The sequence below is a fragment of the Dromiciops gliroides genome, chromosome 6 (genome assembly GCF_019393635.1).
Source record: "Dromiciops gliroides isolate mDroGli1 chromosome 6, mDroGli1.pri, whole genome shotgun sequence".
Lineage (NCBI taxonomy): Eukaryota > Metazoa > Chordata > Mammalia > Microbiotheria > Microbiotheriidae > Dromiciops > Dromiciops gliroides.
In genome coordinates this window covers 55,577,046-55,590,507 of record NC_057866.1, presented here as the reverse complement: position 1 = coordinate 55,590,507, position 13,462 = coordinate 55,577,046, and the positions used below count along the sequence as shown (strand labels likewise).

General features: G+C 41.2%; 1 protein-coding gene across 4 annotated transcripts in view; it reads right to left on the bottom strand.

The window, feature by feature from the left end:
• SBF2 (SET binding factor 2) overlaps positions 1–13,462 on the bottom strand; it is a 496,438-nt gene that overhangs the window by 9,069 nt on the left and 473,907 nt on the right. For all 4 annotated transcript variants that reach the window (XM_043970029.1, XM_043970030.1, XM_043970031.1 and 1 more), the window contains 3 exons: positions 7,356–7,483; positions 5,786–6,019; positions 4,543–4,647 (listed from right to left, as the gene is read on the bottom strand). In XM_043970029.1, coding sequence (XP_043825964.1) covers positions 4,543–4,647; positions 5,786–6,019; positions 7,356–7,483 — 467 coding nt within the window. The remainder of the gene's footprint in view (positions 1–4,542; positions 4,648–5,785; positions 6,020–7,355; positions 7,484–13,462) is intronic.

Genomic DNA, 13,462 nt, shown 5'->3' with positions numbered 1-13,462 from the left:
GAAGAAGAAGAAGAGAAGGCTTAGGGCAGAACACTGGGGACACCTACAGTTAATGGGCATGTGACGATCTATGGGTGGGCCAAAAATCACAAAGAAGTCTGATGTTTTAACAACTTTTCAAAAATTATTTTAAAAAAATGTTCCATATAGACATATTTATTTCCTATATATACTGTATATGATGGTATGGTATTGTAAATTAAAAACAAAAAATAAAGGAGTTATTAAATATTGAACCCCCTTCATGACTTTTGGCCCACCCTGCAGTAAGGAGGCTGAGAAATGGACAGACATGTAGGAGGAGAATCAGGAGAGGGCAGTGAAAACCTAAAGAGAAGAGAACATCCATGGAAAGAGAGTGATCGACAATGTCACAGGCAGAGTGAGGTCAAGAAGAATGAAAATTGAGAGAAGGCCATTAGATTTGTCAATGAAGGGATTGTTAGTAAGTTGAGAGAAAGCAATTTCAGGGGAATGAGGAGGCTGGAAACCTGACTGCAGAGAGGTAAGAGTGCGAGGAAAGGACGTGTAGCATCGGATGGGAATCATTTCCCAACAGAGAGTTCACATGGGATTGCAGACAACAGGGGGCCACTGGGGTTAGCTGAGTGGGGAGTGATGATGTGGTGAGGTTGTGCCTAAGGAAGACGCCCTAGGCAGTGGCGAGTGGGATGGCCTGGAATGATGGATGCCTTAGGAGAGAAAAAGGCTAGGAGGTGAGAGACAGTATGGAGACAGATTTGTGAAGGTTTGGCAATGGGATATATGGGGCACGAGAAGGCTGTGGACTTCGGAGATTGGGAGGATGGTGGCTCCTTCAATAGGAAAAGGAAGTCAGGAAGAGGGGAGGATTCTGAGGGAGAAAGAATGAGAAGAATGAGGGAGGCTTCACAGAGGAGGTGGCCTTGGAAGGTGGGTCACTTATCTCGGAGGGCAAGGACGGTTAGGGTTCTGATAAAAGATAATGGGAGAGAGTATACCTGGTGCAAGGAAAAGTATGATCAAAGAATCACACTGGTGAGAATATTACTCTCCAGGACCCTCTGCTGAGAAAGCTCGAGGTGACCTTTCTGAGGTATCTAAAGTCAAACTGGGGTCCTGGAAGTTGCTTCACAATTCGTGGACTGCCTTTAAGTCATGTCAATCAATGGACTTGAATGCTACTAGCCAATTAGCTTGGAGCTGTGTCTGGGGACCACCCCTCTTCTGGTCCCACAGGGAGCTTCTGCTCGAACTGACTGGGGCTTTCTCTCTTTGATAGCATGACAGGCTAGGTAAAGGGAGCTTGCTCTCTCTCTCTCTCTCTCTCTCATAGATCTGAGCTAGGTTTTTCCATTCTTTCAGAGACATGTGTTCTCTCTTTACTAACTTCTAATATACTTTAATAAATGCTCAATGCCTAAACTGTTGAAGCTTCTAATTATAAGTAAATCCTAGCTAGTTTCCCCCTGAACTGGGGGGCAGGTAAAGTGATTTAATTTTACTGGTCACACACTACTGATATACTGATGCTCAGGAAAGGATGAGACATTTGGGGGAAATAGTGAATAATACAGTTTGGCTATAGCATAAGGTTTATATAGTTGAATGATGGGAAATAGGACCAAAAGATCAGTTGAAGACAGATGGTAGAGGGCCTCAAATTCCAGTTTCCTAGCTGGCAACTGAAGGTGATGCAATCACTCTAGAGGTGGGTGAGAAGTCAGGGATCTAGATGTTGTGTCAAGATAATGGAAAGTGATAGATGAGATTTAGCAGATACTCAGGAGCCCACCTGGAGATTAATTTAAACTGATTGAATTGGATAAGGTGACTGACTGCTGACTGGATTACTGGCTGACTTCTAGTTAAGTAGATTCTAAGCACATCTGGCTGGTACTTAAGAAAGCATGGTTCTGGGCAGCTAGGTGGCGCAGTGAATAGAGCACCGGCCCTGGATTCAGGAGTACCTGAGTTCAAATCTGGCCTCAGACACTTAACACTTACTAGCTATGTGACCCTGGGCAAGTCACTTAACCCCAATTGCCTCACCAAAAAAAGAAAAAAAAAGAAAGCATGGTTCTCAGAAACTAACAACTTTGAACTTTGACCACCTTCTGGCCCAGTCAACCAATCAGCTTGAAGAACCTCCCATTTCTGGGAGGGGACAGGAAGGAAGGAGCAGAGACTGCGCAGGGAGCTCATGATCTCTTTGGCTGTGAGACATCACTGTGGTGGAGACAAGACTTCAAAAGGAGGAGATTAGGAAAGTTAGGGTTGCCAGGTTGTAGGAATTCTGTTCTCAATCTTTCTCTTTTATTTTACTATCTTTCAATAAACCCTTAAAAACCTAAACTTGTTTATCAGTGATTTTAGTCAGTTTCCCCCCAAAACTGGGGGGGGGGCAGATTAGAACCTACATTTAGAAATTTAAATTACACAATGTCTAAACTTAATTCCTTAATAGCTAATGTCTCATTGGGTCTTGTCATCTCTTCTCTTATGATATTCCTTCTATCTAATTAATTCTTTGTTTTTTACTATTCTACCACCATACCCATAGTATGGGCCCTTATCACCTCACGCCAGGATTACTCCAACAGCTTCCTCGCTGGGTCTTTCTGCTTCTAATTTTTCCTACTCCAAATCCATTCTGCAAATACTAACAGAGTAATCTGAATCAGACTTTGCTTTGGTCATGCCACTGGGTTGCTCAAAAACCTTTGCCTCAATGCATACCTGATAAAGTCCATATTCCCAACCCAGTCACTTAAGGCTCCTCTCCAAACTTCTTCCCACTACTCCCAATACACCTCTCTTCTGTTCCCGGTGGATTAGCCTTCTCACTTTTCTGCCTCGATCCTGTTTTCCAGGCTGTTCATTCCTATATGATAAAGTCCTCTCACCCATCTCCCCAATCCATACCCGACCATCACTCAAGAGGCAGTGCTCCAACCTATGCTTCTTTCATCCTCACCTCCCACAGCTTCCATCTATAGCAACATTGGACTTGAAGGTTCTCTCACTGCTGAATGTAAACAGGTCTCATTTATCCAATAATGTGAGCTCCGTGATGGCAATGGCTGTATCTCACTCATCTTTGTGTTCACCATAGGGCTAAGCATATAAAAGGAATTCAATAAATTCCCACTGCATGGAATTAGGTTGAGGTTCAATTTCTAGCTGAATAATTCTTTTTTCTTCATTCCACAAGAGTGAAGTCGGTTGATTCTGTGGGGCCTGCTATCAAACTTATCATTTAAGTTGGGCAAGTAGTGTGTGTGTGAGTGAGTGAGTGAGTGAGAGAGAGAGAGAGAGAGAGAGAGAGAGAGAGAGAGAGAGAGAGAGAGAGAGAATTAGAATGTGACAGAGATAGGGGGTGTGGATGGGTTAGAAGATATTCTGATTCCTTGTCATTATTTTTTCCATTCACCATAACTGAGACGACACAGCCTTCTCCCTAGCCCTGGCTCTCCTCTGCCTTCTGTCCCTCAACACTGACCCTGCCCCCCAAACCAACATCATGGTAAAGATATATTGAGCACTGGTACATTTACCACATCTATTGGTTTCTGAAATGGGTCCCCTGACTTTTGCTCCAATTGTTCCCAGTGCCCGGCCTCTGCTTTAGTTATCTCCTATGCTGACTGCATTACTACAACTGAGTAAAACCCTGCAGAATGAGGGCTGGATGACATAATCTCTAAGGTTCCTTCCTTCTTACAGGTACAAATTTGACCCATCTTTCAAGGCTCAGCCCAAATGGCGGCTCCTTCATCAGGCAAGGCCTTCCCTGGTACCCTCCCGCTGGAAGGGATTGCTTCTCCTCTCATCTTCTAGCATGTTGTATTCTATATAGACTCATCATCTATTAGGACATGCACCCATGCATGTCTAGTTTAGTCATCTCCTGCTAGACTTCAGATTCCTGGAGGGTAATGACCCCATTTCCTGGTAGTTACACCTGTATCTCCCCCATTACCTTTATTTAGTTTGTTTTTGCTGGGCAATTGGGGTTAAGTGACTTGCCCAGGGCCACACAACTTGTAAATGTTAAGTGTCTGAGGCTGGATTTGTACTCAGGTCCTCCTGACTCCAGGGCAGGTGCTCTATCCACTGCGCCACCTAGCTGCCCCTACCTTTATTTTTTATTTGATTTTTTTTATATGTGGATGCAATTGGGGTTAAGTGACCTACCTGAGGTCACACAGCTAGTAAGTGTCTAACGCAGTGCTCCATCCACTGCACTACCTAACCACCCTACTTTTGGTGCACTGCCTTGCACATAATAGCATGTAATCTATGACTGGTGAAGACAGGAACAGATGAGTGAAACAGGCCTGATCTACTTGTAGGATACTCAGTAATGTGAGACAGACATGCAGTTGTGCTTCTTGGGTCCTCTCTGGGAGGAAGCCAGGGATGGCTAGTTAGAATATCTCTGTGATGGACTCCAGAGCTCAGGCTGCCTTGCTTTCAAAAGCCTCATGTCCTGGAAAAGGATGGTCCAGAAGATGTGTAAGCCAGGTAGACACATGAAGGTGCTTGCTTGGACCCACTTACTTGGTCTTGTCTTGTGTCTTCCTTAAGATTCACACTCACTCTTTCCCATAGCTGCTGCCATCTTTCGGGGGTTTGGCTCAACTTGTGTTCTAACCTCTCAATTTCCTGTAGTCAAGAAAAAAGGGGTTGGGGGAAGATCAGGATTTCAGGCTAACTGAGTCACTGGGAGTATCATTTTTACAGCTAAGTCTGTGAGGACAGCAGGAAGTGGGCATGAACAGGCCAGGAGAGCAGCTGGTTTGGGGCTCTGGCAGTAGACCCCAATGTCTGTACTGTTTCTAAATAGCTGCCAGGGAGAGAAATCAAATGGGGCCTTTGCTTGGCCCCCAAAGCCAGGGTCCCTTGGTCTAGGTGGTGGCTTACATCTGTAAAGTGATGTTTCAAGAGTTCCAAAGCACGCCTTTTGGTGGGTGAAAGGACTTAGATAATAAAAAGACGAAATGCTCCTCCCAAACCACCATGGATCTGACTCTCGTGGTGCACCCCTGCTACAGTCAGTAAAAAGAATCCCACAGGAACAAGGCCTAGAGTGGAAACGATGGACTGAGAGACGGCCGGCCGAGCGTCAGTGCGATCTGGCCATTCTGGTCCAGATTTCACTCAGTAATCCCCAGCCTCAGGCCAACAGCAGCAGCTCAAGGAGTCAGGCAATCACATAACTGGAGTTGATTTCCCAGTGTTCCTTGGGAGAGATGGAATTGATCTGGGCATATTTTTCCCCTGAAGGCAGGCCATTGTGCACACTGCAGCCCTTTTTTCTTACAAAGGAAGGGAGGTTCTTGTTCAGGGTATTAACAATCACCCTTCCACATTTCACATGATCAGGCGGCAAATCTGGCCTTGCTGCATTCCAGCCATGTGGCCATTTTGCTCATTTCAATAGGGACCAGTTATCACTGTGGCAGTGACATCAGGATACCAAACTTTGCCAGCTCCACTTTTTCCCATGACAATGTTTATAAGCAAAACTGGTTTTCCTGTGCATACTTTGAGGACTTCCTACAGTACTGTCATTGAGTAACAAGAGCAATGTGTACATCTGTTAATGAAAACAACAGGAACTCGGGTCCAAGGTCGATAACACTGACTTCCTAAGGTCATAGAAAAAAACCCCCCAAAACCAACCTTATAAGCTTAATGCTCTAGGCGAGTCCAATCTCTAGCGTTCTAGCTGGAGGAAGAAATGGGCACTTGGGTCTTAAGGCAACTTAAGAAATGGTACTTTTTGAGTGTGTGGACTTACATTGAAGAGGCTGGTGATAGCATCTGGCTGAACCTTACTGACATCATCATAACACGGCCACACTATTCTCCTCTTACTCTCTGGCCTGTTGCCCTCTGCTTGGTCGGCTTCTTCATAAGATGTAGACTTGGCAGTTAGCATTGTCCAGTCATAAGAAGGCCCTGAGGCCAGTGTTTCTTCCATGTAATAATCCCATTTCTTGAGGCTGGAGACATTTATATTGGGCTTTAGTACCTGTTTGAAAGGAACAGTGCAATTTACTGAAGGCTGAACATTTTTGAATACAATGGGAATGTGTCCTCTTCATATCCATATCAATACAGAACATTTTGACCATCACCTGGGGCAGAAATGCTCTCAATACCAGTACTGGTGACCTGACTTTCCTAAGCAATCTACTTAAAAGCAAACATTCAGAGCTGCCCATAAGGTGAGCCAAAAGGAGTCTTCCTAAAGGTAAAGAGTGTTTTTTTCCTTCACAAATCATTTCTGTGCGTGACATCTACCACCTTGAGCTCTGTCTTTGCAAGAGGCACCAGGGGCATGTGCTGCAAAAGCCTAAGGCTGTAGTCTTCCCCAATGGCCTCACGTGCTAGGCATCTGCTCCAAACATCTTCTCTTCCCTTAATAAGCCCTGCTAGTATATGACTTCCCTGACACTTGTTTGGAATGTATTTAGACTTTCATCCTGTACTACGGCTAATGAATTTGTCCACTTTACTTCCAGCCATGCAAACGTCCTTTTCTTCCTTTTATACATCCTAACCTTGCCCTTTCCAAGCTTCATTCTCTTCCAGTGACAGTGTTCTGGGACTGAGTGAGCCAGCCCAAATCCAACTCATCCAGGGTATTCACCTTTTTCCACCCTACAATCCTAATCCTTCTAGAATTCCTCCTCTGAATTTCTAGTTTCATGTTCTTTTGGGAGGGGAGGCTACCAGCACTACCCTTAGTACTCCATACACAGACCTACCACGACTCTGCACTCATTACTCTGCTTGATGAAAGCCCAACATCTGGCTGGCCTTTGCAGTTGGAATACCTCAGAGCCTTGTCTGAGAGGCTGTTTAGGTCTCTTTGGAGAGCTCATCAATTGGCTTAGATTGGAAGTGTTTGGTTTCCTTTCCCCTTACTGCTTTCTTTTGCATTTAGAAACACCGAAGCACAGCTGCCCCTTTTTATCTCACACATGTATCTTCTCAAGATCCTCCCCAAGCTTAGCTATCTGACTTCTCATGCCCTAGAAATACTTACTAACATTTCACAAACTTGGAGGATTTCATTGAGCATGTCTTCTTTCAGATGATTTATTGAAGAGCCCAGTAAGACCAGATCTGGCACGATTCCTTGGGGAACCACTTTTTGTTTCCTGTTTCTAAATCAGGAAAGTTCTTTCCCTGACAAAACAGCTCCCTCATCCCCTACCCCAAACCATCCCAAGGTGCCTTTGGTGTATAACTTTTCCGAAAGTCTAAGCAGATTCTATTCAGTTTGTGCTCTTTTAAATAAAGCAAAACATGAACTGCAGGCAATATTAAAATAATCAAACAAGAATGATTTCTCTGAGTACCTCTGTTTCCACTGGTGCATATAAGTAATTAAAAAAGATGGGGCTCCTCTTGTGCATCCTCTCAATACATTCCCAAATGCAAATTCCTTTTTTGGCATGCTTGTCTCCTTTATCTTCAAACAGTGTTCCTTAAAAGCAACGCAACAATAAAAGTTAGATAAAATGAAGTTTAGAATAAAAATGTGAGGTAAGAAAGAAATTTCAACAGAAAAGGGAGGAACATTTGATTTAAACTAGGCAATCAGTCAATAAACATTTATTAAACGCCTACTATGTGCCAGCCACTATGCTAAGTTCTGGGCAAAAGGAACTTAAAGAAACCATAGCAAATGCACACAGGTCTTAAAACCAAGGGAATTTTAGAGAAATGAAAATGACAGCTTTCACAGATCAATGGGAATGAGAAAAAAATATGGGGTGTGATGGAAAGAACACTGAATTTGGAGAAATAGGATCTGACTAGCCTCTCATTTCCTACCTAACTGACCTGGGTAAGCTGTTTAACTTCTTGGGCCTTAGTTTCCTCATCTGTAAAATGAGGGGGATTGATTGCAAAGACAAACAGCTTTGAAAGACTTAAGAACGAGGGGCAGCTAGGTGGCGCAGTGGATAAAGCACCAACCGGCCCTGGATTCAGGAGTTCAAATCCGGCCTCGAACACTTGACACTTGACACTTACTAACTATGTGACTCTGGGCAAGCCACTTAACCCTCACTGCCCCACAACCCATCCCCCTCCCCCCCAAAAAAAAGAAAGAAAGAAAGACTTAAGAATGCTAGTCAACAAAATGGCCAATTATGATTCTAGAGGACTGCTGATGAAACAAGGTGCCCACCTCTTGACAAAGAGGTGATGGACTTAGGGTACAGACTGAGATAGATATTTTTTGAACACAGTTTGGGAATTTGTTTTGCTTGACTGTATCTTTTTATCAGAGGGTTTTGTTTTTCTTTGTATCTTCCATTGGTGGTGGTGGGAAATGGAGAGAGATTAAGTGAATTTTTTTTAAAAGGGTGGTTGGACTCAGTGATCTTACTGTTCTCAATCTACAATGCGCTGGCTCTGGACCACAGCCTGCCCGAACCTTAGCACTGGGCCCCACTGTTCTGACTAGGGACTGCCTACTCCTTTAGGAAAGCCCCAGGCAAGCTTCACTGCACTCCTCCCTCTCTGGTCAGCTTCCCAATCTTTCTCCAATCTGCTTGTCCTATACCCCTATGTGCATATACCTATCACCCACATCCCTAAAACCCCAATTCTGGAACCATGATCAAATCAACTCTGATCCCAGATGAGGTATGTCAATTTACTCATCTATGGCCTTACTCATCATCCCTGTAACTTTCCATACCAAAGTCCCATTGGTCACCATTCCCCCATGTGTGGTCTCTTTCCCATCAGAACATAAACTCCTTTAAGGCAGGCATTGTGACTGCTTTTGCCTTTGTATCCCTAGCACTTAGCACTGTGCTTGGCACATAGAAAACTCTAAATAAATGCTCTTTTATTCATTCATTCATTCATTCATTCATTCATTCATTCATTCATTCATTTACAGAAACTCAAAAGCCTCAGAGCTGGAAGGGTCCTCAAAGGTTTCCTAGTCCAATCCACTCGTGAATAAGAATTCCCTCTACGCTATTTCCAATAATTGGCCACCTAACCTTTGTTTGGAGTGGGAAGTTCCCACCTCTCTCAAACAGTCCATTCCATTTGGAGATAGTTCTGATGAGGAAGTTTTTCCTTAAAATGAAGCTTAAAAGCATATTGTTCCTTTCACTTTTTACCTAGTGTCTCTGGTTCTGACCTCTGGGCAGGAGTCTCATTTGGCTTCTGCATGGTATCCTTTCCAATATTTGAAGATAATTATCATGTCTTTCAATCTTTTCTTCTCCAGGTTAAACAGCCTCAATTCCTTCAACTAATCTGACTATGACATTACATTGAGGCCCTTCATCCTGTTGGTGACCCTCTTCTAGACACTCTTCAACCTATCAATGCCCTTCTTAAAATGTGGGGCCCAGAGCTGAACTACTACGACTGGTGCTCTTTGATTAGAGTCACTTCGGCCTGGACCCTCTCTCTGCCTCTCTGAATTTAGACTATGATCTCAGGAGCTTTTACGGCTGCTACATCACTCTGTTGACTCATAATGATTTTGTAGGCCACTAATAAATCCAGATTATGTTCAGGTAAATTGCTATCTAGCTATGCCTCATTTAGAACTTGTAAAGTTGGCTTTATGAGGACGAGGGTAAGACTTTACATTTATTCATATTAAATTTCCTGGCCATTTCCATATTCTGATGCCTACACTTTAGCCATCTTCCTCATCCCCTGCCTGCTCAAACTTAAGCCTGTGCCCTTGGACCTTGGGCTCTTATAGATGAGTTCCCACCTTAATTTGACTAGAACTAGGCCATAAGGCCACTTCATCATATCTTTAACCACCCCAGCCCCACCATGTATTGTCTTCCCCCAAAGGAATGTGTTGCTCATTTGTATTTGTATTCCCAGCATCTGACACAATTACTGGCATATGCTTTTTGTTTTCAGTTCCAAATTCTTTCCCTCCTCCTGCCCCCATGAGAAGGCAAGAAAAATAAGTTATAAATTTGTATAGATATTATAAATATGTATTGTCCTATAAAACAAATTTTTGCATTAGCCATGTTTTGTTTTGTTTTTGTTTTCCTGGGCAGGGCAGTGAGGGTTAAGTGACTTGCCCAAGGTCACACAGCTAGTGTCAAGTGTCTGAGGCTAGATTTAAACTCAGGTCCTCCTGAATCCAGGGCTGGTGCTTTATCCACTGTGCCACCTAGCTGCCCCCAGCAATGTTTTTAGAAAGAAAAAAAAAGTGAAGAAAGAAAGGTAAATATGCTTCAGTCTGTATTCAGAGTCTGCAAGTTCTTTCCCTGGAAGTGGACAGAATGTTACATCATGGGTGCTTTGGAGTTGTGGTGGGTCATTGTGCTGATCAGAGTAGCTAAGTCTTTCACAGTTGATCACTGTTACTAATGTTGTTACTGTGCATATTGGTCTCTGCTCACTTCACCTTGCATCAGTTCATATCACTTCCCAGGTTTTTCTGAAACCACCATACTTAACATTTCTTATACCACAATAGTATTATACCACATTCATACACCATAACTTGTTAAACCATTTTTCAATTGATGGGTATCCCCTCAACTTCCAATTCTTTGCTACCACAAAAAAGAGCTGCTATAAATATTTTTGCATACACAAGTCCTTTCCCTCTTTCTTTGATTTTGTTCAAGTATAGACCTAGTAGCAGTATTGCTGGATCAAAGGGTATGCAAAATTTAATAGCCTTTTGGGCGCAGTTTCAAAGTGCTTTCCAGAATGGTTTACCAGTTCACAACTCCATCAGCAGTGACTATTTCCCCACATCCTCTCCAGCATTTGTCCTTTTCCTTTTTTGTCATCTTCACTAATATGATGGATGTGAGGCAATACCTCAGAATTGTTTTAATTTACATTTTTCTAGTTATTACTGATTTAAAGCATGTTTTTTTCTACTGCTATTGATAACTTTGATTTCTTCCTCTGAAAACTGCTTATTCAAATCTCTTGACTATTTATTAATTGGGGAATGGCTCTTATTCTTATAAATTTGAGTCTGTTCTCTATATATCTTAGAAATGAGACCTTTATCAGAGAAACTTACTGCAAAGATTTCCTCCAGTTTCCTATATTTCTTCTAATTTTAGTTGCATTGGTTTGGTTTGTGAAAAATCTTTTTAATTTTGTGTAATGAAAATTATCCATTTTACTGCCTGTGAACCTCTCTCTTGTTTGGTCATGAAATCTTCCCTGATCCATAGATCTGAGAGATAATTTCTTCTGTGCGTCACTAATTTGCTTATGATAGCACCTTTTATGTCTAAATTATAAGCCTATTTTGAGCTTATCTTTTTCTACAGTGTGAGATATTGGCTTATGTCTAATTTGGCCAGGCTACTCTCCATGTTTCTGAATCATTTTTGTCAAAGAGCAAGTTATTGTCCCAATAGCTGAGATCTGTGGTTTAACAAGACTGGGTTACTGTGTTCATTTGCTTTTATATACTGTGTCGCTAACTTATTCTACTGATCAACCACTTTATTTTTTACTTATGATTATAGCTTTGCAGTATAGCTTAAGATCTGGTAATGCTATGCCCCTTCCTTCCAATTTTTTTCATTGATTCACTTGATATTCTTGACTTTTTTTCCTTTAGGTGAATGTTATTATCTTTTCTAGGTGTATAAAACAATTCTTTGGTAATTTCATTAATATGGCATTGAATGATTAAATTTAACTAGTATTATCTTTTTATCATATTGGCTCAACCTACTCATAAGCAATTAATATTTAACCAATTATTTAAAGCTATCTTTATTTGTGTGAAATGTGTTTTGTAATTGTGTTCATATAGTTCCTGTGTATGTCTTGGCAGGTAGACTCTCAAATATTTTATATTGTCTGTAGTTATTCTAGATGGAATTTTTCATTCTATCTTTTCCTTCTGGATTTTCCTGGTATATACAGAAATGCTAATGATTTGGGTTTGTTTTATATTCTGAAATTTTGATCAAGTTATTGTTTTTTTGTTTTTTTAGTGAGGCAATTGGGGTTAAGTGACTTGCCCAGGGTCACACAGCTAGTAAGTGTTAAGTGTCTGAGGCTGGATTTGAACTCAGGTACTCCTGACTCCAGGGCTGGTGCTCTATCCACTGCGCCATCTAGCTGCCCCCCAAGTTATTGTTTAAATTAGTTTTTTTTAGTTGACTTTCTGGTATTGTCTAAGTAAACCATCATATTATCTGCAAAAAGTGATCATTTTGTTTCCTCTTTTCACATGCTTGTTCCTTCATTTTTTCCACTCTCTTCTAGCAGATCTGGTACAATACTGAATAGTAATAGTGGTAACGGACATCCTTGCTTTGCCCCTGATCTTACTGGAAAAGATTCTAGTTTATCTCCATTATAGAAAATGCTTTTTCATTTTTTAGATAGATACTATTTATCATTTTAATGAAAGTTCTATTTGTTCCTGTGATTTCTAGTGTTTTTAATAGGAGTCGGTATTGTTTTTACTCAAAAGCCTTTTTTTTCTATCTATTGAAACAATCAAGCTATTTTTGTTGTAATTTTACATTTTCTTCTTTTTTTCTAGTTATTTGGACTTTGATTTATTATTTTTTTGATATTTCATGGAATCATTAGCTTTCATTTGTCCAATTCTAATTTTTAAGGAATTATTTTTTTCAGTAATGTTCTGAATCTATTTTTTATAAAGCTCCTAATCTCTTTTCAAAAGTATTTTGCATAGCTCTCATTTCTTTCCCCATTTGTTCTCTACTGTTCTTAGTTTTTTTTTAAGTCATTTTTTGCTTTAAAAAATAACTTATTTTAACTATTCTAAGAATTCTTGTTGGGCCTCTATCCATTCTGCATTTTTCTTTGAGGCTTGGTTTATAGATGTTTTCAGGTCATTGTTTTATTCTGTGTTTGTGTCTTGAGCTTCCTTGTTACTATAGTATAAAAACTGCTAGGTAAAAAGTACTTATAAAGTACATTATAATGTAACTTCCTTGAAGGCTGGGATTACTGTTTTTGCCTTTGTATCCCTAGTGTTTAGCACTGTGTCTGGTGCCATAGGAAGAGATAATTAATGCTTGTTGATTTGATTTGAATTGAAGATAAAAGAAAATATATAAATTTATTTAATATAAATTTTACTTTGCACACATAGTAAGATAAACACAGTCTTAGCAAAATCAACAAAGCTTGCTCATTACATGTGAGGAACTTCAAAATATAGCAGACTTTGAACTACAAAGGATGCCATAAAAATGGTTGCCTTTATTGAAGAGAAACTGCATACCTGAGTTTCCCACTTGTTTGTAGTGTTCCCAGCTGAAATTTCAAGTGAACTGGCCAAGAATACTGTGCTATGGGAGAATCACTCATTATCTCATCTCTATACATTCTGGTTCAGTGACACTGGCCTTCTTGCTGTTCTTTGAACAGAAGACTCAGTCTCTCAGATCTGGGGACCTTCTCTGGGTCCTTCATGCCTGGAATTCTCTCCTTCATC